General features: G+C 32.2%; 1 protein-coding gene across 2 annotated transcripts; it reads left to right on the top strand.

Annotated features, from left to right (window-relative positions):
- The first annotated feature begins 1,982 nt into the window (after positions 1-1,982).
- On the top strand, positions 1,983-7,037 carry LOC110101011 (polyamine oxidase 3). 2 transcript variants are annotated; one of them, XM_020828773.2, is made up of 10 exons: positions 1,983-2,163; positions 3,901-4,001; positions 4,102-4,190; positions 4,388-4,501; positions 5,027-5,114; positions 5,341-5,426; positions 5,525-5,627; positions 5,827-5,924; positions 6,009-6,438; positions 6,520-7,037. In XM_020828773.2, exons 1-10 carry the CDS (start codon positions 2,130-2,132, stop codon positions 6,832-6,834), a joined length of 1,458 nt encoding a protein of 485 aa, XP_020684432.1. In that variant the 5' UTR covers positions 1,983-2,129; the 3' UTR covers positions 6,835-7,037. The 2 variants fall into 2 exon arrangements, with proteins under 2 accessions (XP_020684432.1, XP_020684433.1); XM_020828774.2 differs by having other exon boundaries at positions 2,145-3,659.
- The last annotated feature ends 3,087 nt before the right edge of the window (positions 7,038-10,124 follow it).

Genomic DNA, 10,124 nt, shown 5'->3' with positions numbered 1-10,124 from the left:
CAACGCCATAACACTATAATTCAAACATAAATTTAGATTTTTATTTTAAATCCATTTTTAAAAATTAGGTTGTTATAATGGCAGTCGGAGGATCGTAGTTGGCAAGCAACGATGATCAAAGGAATATAGTTAGACAACAATAATTGGAGGATTGTAGTGGTTGTTCGGCTAGCTCGATGACAAAAATCAGGTTGTGGTTCGATGTGATGCTCTGGGATCCTTAAAACCTAAGAGCTCTTTTGAATCTTAAGCAAAAGTTTGGGCTCTAACTCCAAAACTCCTCCCCCATTCAATTAGAAAGTACGGGTCTATTTATAGATTTTTACATGTGTAAAGATGGACAAATCGAAATGATTCCTTCGATCATAAACATTCATTAGCATTTAAGTACTTTAATGATGTTAGAATTAAGTGATCTTGGGCTCATTCATTTTGTCTCGTTGAACCACTTGATTTGTCTATAATCATGTCAAATATAAAGGTTATTGGGTTATTTAATTAATGTTTTGAAGTTTTTAATTATGCTTAAGGCTCTTAATTTGGGCTCATAGACCATTTTTTGTGTGCTTCGATTTGTCTCGTTGGGATGTTCAGTTTGGCTATAAATTTGTTGAAATCAAAGCTCAGATGATCATGAATTTGATTTTGAAAGTTTATGATTCAAATATACATCAAGATTATTAATCAATGTTTTTTTGATGATGTATTAATATATCTTCATTACATGGGTTTAATTGAGTCTAGTCTATTTGTGAGTTGGCTTGAGTTTGATTCGATAAATGACTTATGTGCCAAACTCAATGAACTAATAAATCAAATTTGAGCCAATAAGAATAAAGCAATCAGCTCATGAGCTGACTAATTTAAAAAATATTAATATTATATTCACTTAAAATATATATATTCAATAATTCAATATAAAGTCACTAAAAGTATTTAAGTAATATTTCTTTTCTTTATTTCAAGTGAAATCCTATTATCTCATTTATTTTCTTATTTTTATCATATTATTATAATACTAACTTGAATAAAAATAAATTTTCTCTACTTTATAGAATATGAGGACCATTTTTTGTGTGCTTCGATTTGTCTCGTTGGGATGTTCAGTTTGGCTATAAATTTGTTGAAATCAAAGCTCAGATGATCATGAATTTGATTTTGAAAGTTTATGATTCAAATATACACAAGATTATTAATCAATGTTTTTTTTTTTGATGATGTATTAATATATCTTCATTACATGGGTTTAATTGAGTCTAGTCTACTTGTGAGTTGGCTTGAGTTTGATTCGATAAATGATTTATGAGCCAAGCTCAATGAGCTAATAAATCAAATTTGAGCCAATAAGAATAAAGCAATCAGCTCATGAGCTGACTATTTTAAAAAATATTAATATTATATTCACTTAAAATATATATTCAATTAATTCAATATAAAATCACTCAAAGTATTTAAGTAATATTTCTTTTCTTTATTTCAGGTGAAATTCTATTATCTCATTTATTTTCTTATTTTTATCATATTATGATATTATCATAATACTAGCTCGAATAAAAATAATTTTTCTCTACTTTATAAAATATGAGCGGGCTCTAACTCATAAAAAAAGCTCAAATAAAAGACAGTAAAATACGTGTAACATCGAAATTGTCAGATTCTAATTGGAGCAACATGAGCAACATCATAAACTCACCGCAGGTGATCAGACACAATTCCTATAAGGAAGGAAAACCATAATTAGCACAGCAAGAGAGAAAGGAAGCAAGAACTGAATCAACTGTGCTTCCTGTCTTCTTCGCTTTCGTTCCACTCAAAATCTACTCTTTTTCTCATTTCTCCATAAAATCTCTCCTCTTGCCGGGATTCATGGGGTCAATTGGATTCTTCGATACAATCTAGCTCTGTTTCGCTGCGCACCGGCCGTCATCTTCTTCCACAACTGAGCGGATCTAGGGCATCCATTAACCTCCGCATGAGCTGGTTCGTCAACCTAGGGCTGAACTCGAATTCCAACCACTTCGTCACCTGTCTTCTGATTTTTCTTCTCCATTTCTCACCTCAATTATCTCTGTCTATATCGACGACGAATTTGAGTTGCCAATCGTATCTGAATTGCCGATCTGTGAGTTATGGAGCGCCGTAACAATCATTTTCTTACGAAAGGTATCGCCTTGCTTGCACTTTTGTTGGTTGTTCTAGGTGACCCTACCAAACTATTCCCTACTTTCGATTAGGGAATCGGGTTCCTTTTTTATTTCCTGTTTATTAGTTTTTAGGGGATCTAATATGTTGCTTCTGCACGTGAGTCGAGTTTTTGTTTAAAATATAAGTTTTTTTTTTTTAGAATCATAATAGTATACGAGGAGGCTAATCTACTTGATCAGTTTTAATGTTGTTGTATAATTTGATGATGTGTCATATATTAAAAAGGTTTCTCCTTTTTTTTTAAGTGAGATTTTTGAGCAAATTTAATGTCAAAGTCGCCCACAGTTAAGATGAAAAAAAAAAACTTCAAGGTTCTTCATGTATTAGTTAATTTCACTGAAAAGATCATGCTCATGTTGTCGGCTACCTGTTTAAAAAGATGGGAGTTTCTCCCAGTGATACTTGTAATAAAGCAATTACGAGCCAAATCTGTGGTGTTTTTTTATCAATTCTGGTCTTGAAAACACTGCTATACTGTCTGAAGGGTTAGTTTAGTCAGCTACTTGCGGAAATTATACGGGGGTGGGAAATATGAGGGATATGTTAAGATTTTGATGATGAGTGGGAGCTTGTTCTTTTTAACTTTTGTATTTTACTGCGAAGTTGCTCACCCTTTATTTTTCAGGGGAAGAAGGCATTATTTGTGTCGTATTGGAGGCTATAAGTCATCAAGATTTTGTTGTAATGATGCACTCTCTAATAAATATTCAGTTTTTTTAATATATCACTACACATTGGGGAACCGGGATTTTGTTTGGTTTTCATACCACTTGAAAAGGCTTCGTCTGTTTTTCCAAGGATGTGAAATGAACTTTCACTTTGCATGTTTTCCCTTGGATTCTTTGATATGCATAGATTTTGCTTAAAAATTTCCACCCACTAAGCTTACTCTAGCTACCAAACCCGTTCATCTTAATAACTCTCTTCTTTCTCTTGTCAATTTTGAACTGGCTATGATCTTTAGTGTTGCCAGCCATGTTTTCCATGTTCCGGATGTTTTATTTGCATTTCAATTTTTATTGACATATATCATTTCAAGATGGCAACACTTGCTATTCATTATCATTAAAGAAATTTTACAAGAAGCTCTTATTCTATGTCTTCAATCATCTTCCTCAGTGCATTGTTATTCTCTTGAAGGGACCATCAGCTCTCTTTCTTGCCTTTTATTAGTCCTCGATGAAATTTTTGTTGGGCCAGCAAAACCTTTTTAGGCCCATAGGAACCCTGCCCATCAGCTTAATAGATGGATAATTGGACTTCAATCAACATTTGGGGAAATATTCCCATTGTATCCTTCATGGTCATATCAAATCCTTAATGTGTTTCATGAAGTGAACAGTTATGTTGGTTGTTCAAGCCATGCAAGAGTGCAAATGTATCATGTTAGTATCAGGGATTACTCAAGAAGGGTACCTTGATCTCTTTCGTGACTTTTGCTTCTGAAAATGAAGGTATGAGTGCTTAAAGCATGATTCCCTATCCTTTTTAAAGTTCGGCATTCATGAACATTACTCATTGTGCATAAAAAAAATTCCATCTTTTTTCAATCTTAAAATTGCATGCTTTCTGGCTACTCAAAAAGGGGGCTCTAGGATGTCTGAATATATACTTTTTATTAATCACTTTTATGATTCAGACTAACTGTGGGTGTATCTTTTTGCCCTTCCAATTCTGTAACCACTTGCCATTCAGACAATGAGAGAAGACAGCCATCCCTTCCTTCTGCTATTGTCATTGGTGCAGGATTTGCAGGCATTGCCGCCGCTCGTGCTCTCAAGAATGCATCCTTTCAGGTAATGTGAATTCTCCTTGATGTAATTGCATGTAAAAATTTTGTATGGTAATGCTTCCTTGATGGTGGTTTCAGTTTCTGATCTGCCATATTTTTCTCAGGTGGTTGTTTTGGAATCTAGGGATAGAGTTGGTGGTCGTGTGCACACTGATTACTCTTTTGGATTTCCTGTTGACATGGGTGCATCCTGGTATTCTCTATGTCCTGCTCACTTGATTTCTATTGGACTTGGCCAGCCTCTTTTCTTAAAGCAGCTTTCTAGTACAAACATTTTAATTTTTATTCTAGAAAGCTGCTTTAAAAAGCAGTAAGAAAACCGTCCCAAATGAAGCCCTAGTCTTTCTGCGGTCTGTTGACCAACTCATGATTTGCTTTTGTTAAATGCAGGTTGCACGGTGTCTGCAATGAAAATCCATTGGCACCTTTGATTGGAAGACTTGGGCTTCCCCTTTATCGCACCAGCAATGACAATTCTGTATTATTTGACCATGACCTTGAGAGGTACTGCATCCTTGGCAGCATTTACCGGCCTTTAGTTTCAGACTGTCTATTAATTTACTAATCTTATTCACATGTGAAGTGAATGGAACTTATTCTAGAAAATATAAATTTAAATTTTAGACTTTAATTAGTGATGTGGGGAGTAATTGTTGTTTCGTTGGAAGAAGAGGATGCTTGAAGAATTTTCAAGAACAAGATAACAAACCAAGCTCAAAGGATTCAATTCATATAATATTCATCAATCATCCTTTCCTACTACAATACTTGGATACTTATATGCTAATAAGAACATTCTAGAAGTTAGTAGTAACAAACTATGATAAGCTAGTCTTAAGGAAAACTTTAGCTAAGATGTTCTACATAAATTAGTTTCGGTTTCATGCTGATTTGCCGAAACGGCTGCAGCTAATTATTTATTCAATTTGGCGAATAAATACTAGGCTGTGATAATTATTTGCTTTTCCCTTAAATGGATTGAAGTTTTAGACTGATATGGTACTTGTTGATGTTCTGTATTGTGTACAGCTATGCCCTCTTTGATACTGATGGGAATCAAGTCCCTCAAGAGCTTGTCAAAAAGGTTGGTGAGTTATTTGAGAGAATATTAGAAGAGGTATGATGTTTCTAAGATTTAGGCTAATTATGTCATTTAGGTTTCGTTTGTGATAGCTTTCGTACTACTTCCTAAAACGGCTTTTTAGTATAAAAATTTTTAATTCAAGAAATTTTTTACTAGAAAACTGTTTTAGAAAGCAACAAACAAAATTATCCCAAACGAAACCTTAATGTGTTGATCTATGAAATTTGTGTAGTTTTTGCTAATTCGGTCTACTTTTCAGGCAAACAAACTAAGGGATGAATTTAATGAGGATATGTCCATTGCACGAGCACTTTCTATTGTCATGGAGAGATGTCCACAAATGAAGTTTGATTTAATCACTTGACTAATTTTCTATACTTCATTATTTTGCATTTCTTATTCTATGTTAAATCCTTTGCATTGTTTTCTTCTTTATAAATCAGGCTAGAAGGACTTGCCTACCGGGTAATGCAGTGGTATTTGTGCCGAATGGAAGGTTGGTTTGCGTCAGATGCGGATACTATATCGCTTAAACATTGGGATCAGGTAAACATCATTGCTTATCTTCCAAAGGATCAAATAGAATATTAAGGCTTTTCAGTACAAAAATTAAAAATTTTGTACTAAAAATCCGTTTTAAACAGCAGTAAGAAGGCTGTCCCAAATGAAGCCTAAGTAATATTTTTGCTGAAACAATGGGATAATTTTCATATGTTTATCATGATCTTATGGTTCTTTTGTGTAGGAAGTCTTACTTCCTGGTGGTCATGGATTAATGGTTCGAGGTTACTTCCCTGTTATAAACACTCTAGCAAGAGGTTTGGACATCCGTCTTGATCACAGGTAGGCAGTGTTTTTTGCTTCATCTTTGTCCTAAATGATTAAAGAATCTGCGATTTGAAAACTGAATTTTCTTACATTGCAAAGAGTTTCAAATATTGTCCGAGGTAAGAAGGGTGTCGAAGTTACAACCGAAAATGGGAAAACATTTTTAGCAGATGCTGCTGTCATTACTGTTCCTCTCGGTGTTCTTAAAGCCAATCTTATCAAGTTTGAGCCAAAGCTTCCGGATTGGAAGGAAGAATCAATCAATGGTATTGCTGTTGGGACGGAGAACAAAATTGCTCTGCACTTTGACAATGTCTTTTGGCCAAATGTTGAGTTCCTAGGAGTTGTCTCAAACTCAGCTTACAGTTGCAGCTATTTCCTTAACCTTCATAAGGCTACAGGTCATCCTGTCCTTGTTTACATGCCAGCCGGTCGCCTTGCTCATGATATTGAAAAGATGTCCGACGAAGCTGCCGCCAAGTTTGCCTTCGCTCAGCTCAAAGAGATCCTCCCTGGCGCATCTGAACCGGTTTGCGACGCTCTCGACTTCTCTACTTCTTCACGCATCTTACATAATCAAACTAATTCTAGTATATTTCAATCTTTACAGATAAACTATTTGGTTTCTCATTGGGGAACAGACAAGAATTCACTTGGCTCATACAGCCATGACGCCATTGGGAAACCCCGTGAGCTATTTGAGAGATTGCGGATTCCTGTAGACAACCTCTTTTTTGCTGGGGAAGCAACCTGCATGAAATTCACTGGAACTGTTCATGCCGCCTACTCTACTGGTCTGCGAGCTGCAGAAGAATGCCGGATGCGTGTGCTTGAAAAATATGGTGCTTTGGATATGCTTCATTTAGCTAATGGAGAAGTAGAGGCTGAATCCATTTGTGTACCGTTACTAATCTCTCGAATATGATTCTTCTATATTGTCAGGTATTAGTTTTATTGTCTTGTTGGAACTCATCTCTAGTATTTGAAATGTTTTATAGTAGGGGACAATCTTTTCCTTGGACCTTAACTTTTCAGAGAATACTTCTCTGAAGAGCACTGGAAGAGAAATAAATTTAAGCTCTACTTTTGGTATTAATGATGATCATAGAAATTGTTATGCTTGTTTTATGATGTTAGTGTTACACTTCAGATTCTGCCAATTTGATTACAAGCTCTGATGATTCAGATTTGTTTGATATATTCATTAATTTTATCAACTTGTTGATTTTGCATGAAACTGCAGAAACTTTTTTTTTTTTTAGAGTTCCTATGGAGAATTTGCAGGTTTTACCATATTTGCATCTTGATTGTCTGTAGAAAAGGGTGATGATCAGATCTTGCTTAGTCTAACTGTGAGAAATTACAAATCTTGAGCTTTGATTATTCGAAGAAACTGTTTTGCTCATGCTTATTGAATTATTATCATTATTTTTCTGTGTAGAAACCATCTCCAGCTGTAATAACCAAAAAAATGAATGAAAATGCTTGAAACTGGTATAGATGCAAGGTTGCAGGTTGTTGATTGGTCTCTATGTCAAATAAGATTTGGATGAGATTTAAGGTTTTGTTTGGGACAATTTTCTTTCTGTTTTCTAAAATAATTTTTTAGTATAAAAAATTTTAGTTCAAAATTTTTTTTATTAAAAAATCATTTTAGAAGCAGTAATGAAGCTGTCCTAAACAAAGTTTAAAATAAAATAATCAATTTTTGTATGCCACAAAAACAGGATATTCATAACTAAGTTAGAATTTATAAGATTTAAGATTTGTTTGGAATAGTTTTTCTACTATTTTATTTCTTATATTGAATATATAATTTTTATTTGTCTATCATTTTATTTTTGTTTTATAAAAATTTTATGCTAAGAAATTGTTTTTATATTAACTTTCAAAAAAATTCGTTTTCATACAATAATATTATAATCATCTCTATAAAAAGTTGTAATAGTCAAAAACAAATACCTCTGCTTATAATTTTGTCCTAAACTACGATCAATTTTGTTTTTAAAATTATTGTAATAGATAAATGCTTGATTTGAAATAATTTGAATTAATTAAATGATATAAAATAAATGTCAATTATATTTATCTTTAAGTAATTGAAATTAATTAATAATAATTATATACTCATAAATGATATTTAAATTAGAATATTAGTTAAAATTTAGAGCAATTTATACAATAATATTAACTTTTAGATTAAAATTTTAAATAATATCATTCATTAAAAACATCTAACATGAGTAAAAGTAGATCTATTTTTATTTTTCTAAAAATTAAAATTATTTTGATTAAGATTATATTTTTTAAAATTTTTGCCTTTTTTATTTCTTCTTTTATACTTTGTGCCATAAATTTAATTTTGCACAATTGCTGAATTAAGTGTTCATTTCATTTTAAAATATCATCAACTAATAAAAATTATTGTTAGACCAAATTAGTATTTATATATTATATCATGAATTATATTCATTTAAATATAAAATATTTAGTGTTATTTTGAATATATTTAAAAATTAATAATTTCAAAAAAAATTAAAACAAAGATAAAAAATGCTAAACAAAATATATTTATAAATATGAAGAGTAACAAGGATTGATTTGATGTTTTGATGATTATTTTTTAGACTATAACCATTATTTTTATTTGGCCAAAGGATGGAGCTAGGATTTTTTCATGTGGTGTCACAAATCGTTAAAATAATTTCTATTCTTTATTTTTTTTCAATTTCTAAAACCCTTTCTAATGAAAATGTTATGACTAGTCTGTTCTCCAATTTGAGGTCTATACAAATAACAAAAAAAAATAATATGTTGCATCCTTGGTTATACTATATTCTAACCAAGTTTTGTGATCATCAAACCATGCATGATTAAATCTTTCGAGCAGTCAAGTTCGACACGTGCTTGGAGTCGAAGAGTTGCAGCGGGATAGGCAGATAGCTATTAGGATGAAAAAGAAAAAAATATTGATTTAATATGTACTTAATGCATCATAAATAGGATTAGTTAATTGTTAATGCCAAAGTCAGTATGGGCAGATGCATCAGGGCCCCCACACTGCATCTGCCCCTGATTTGGTCGTTGCTTTTTTATTGCTTTCAAAAAAATTGTACTAAAAAATTGCTTCATACAACAGTTTTAAAAAGTTGAGAAAGATGTTTCAAATGAAATCTAAGATATATGGGTCATAATAATAAATTAGGGGTTGTTTGGTTTGGATGAATGTAAAGCATTCTAATTACGAAGGTTTTGAAATATTGATATTTAAGTAAAATGAATTTAGAGCAATTTTTTGTGTATTTAAAAATTATTAGATTTGCCCAATTTTAAAATACATTTGAAAGCTGAACCGTGTGCCACCACTCGCTGCCTGCCGCTCGCCACCACTGACGGATAGTGGCAGGGCCAAGAATTTCTTTGGGGCACAAATTCTTTTCTCAAATATTCTCTCAAATTTTTTTATCCAAACATGAGAATAAATATTATTTTAAAAAAGGTAAAAATATATGATAAAAAAATTATAACTTATGACACTTACTCATTAGATTTTAAAAAGTTTAATAATTATTTTAATATCAATATAATAAAATATTTTTTTTTCAATGTAATGACTAAAGTATCATTAATGCAGTGATGCCCAATAATGTTTTGTAGCTAACTTTTTCTAATAATCATAATAAAAAATTTTGTTTCAACTTATAATATCCTAATATCAATACAATCAAATATTTATTTTAAACCAAATTCTAAAGTTGTTAATATATCATAATAAAATTGTGATTATAATATCATAATATAATTTTTTTTATATAAAAACAGTGCTATAAAAATATGATTAAAAAGATAAAAGTAATAATTTAACTATGCTTTTATATTAATAAATAATAAGTAATAATAATGCTACATTAATAATAAGAAATAACATTTTTTTTTGGGGGATCGTGCCCCCTCAGCTCCCCCCTCCCTCCGTCCATGCCGATTGACTATCCTAGTTGTTGTCACAAATCACTATCAATTGCTGCCCTCATTTGGTGGCCCTTGACTTCGGGATTTTATTTGGTCCGGTTGACCGAATGCAAGAAACATCCGGTTGTAGGCAAAAACGTGCCTATACGGAGGTGTACCGAGTTTTTTCTCGGTACACCTCGGTATAGGCGCGTTTTTGCCTACAACCGGATGTTCCTCTGCATCCGGTCGGAGGACGTAATAATT

This window comes from Dendrobium catenatum, unplaced genomic scaffold (assembly GCF_001605985.2).
Source record: "Dendrobium catenatum unplaced genomic scaffold, ASM160598v2 fragScaff_scaffold_989, whole genome shotgun sequence".
Taxonomy (NCBI): Eukaryota; Viridiplantae; Streptophyta; class Magnoliopsida; order Asparagales; family Orchidaceae; genus Dendrobium; species Dendrobium catenatum.
This window is presented reverse-complemented; position numbering and strand designations above follow the sequence as displayed.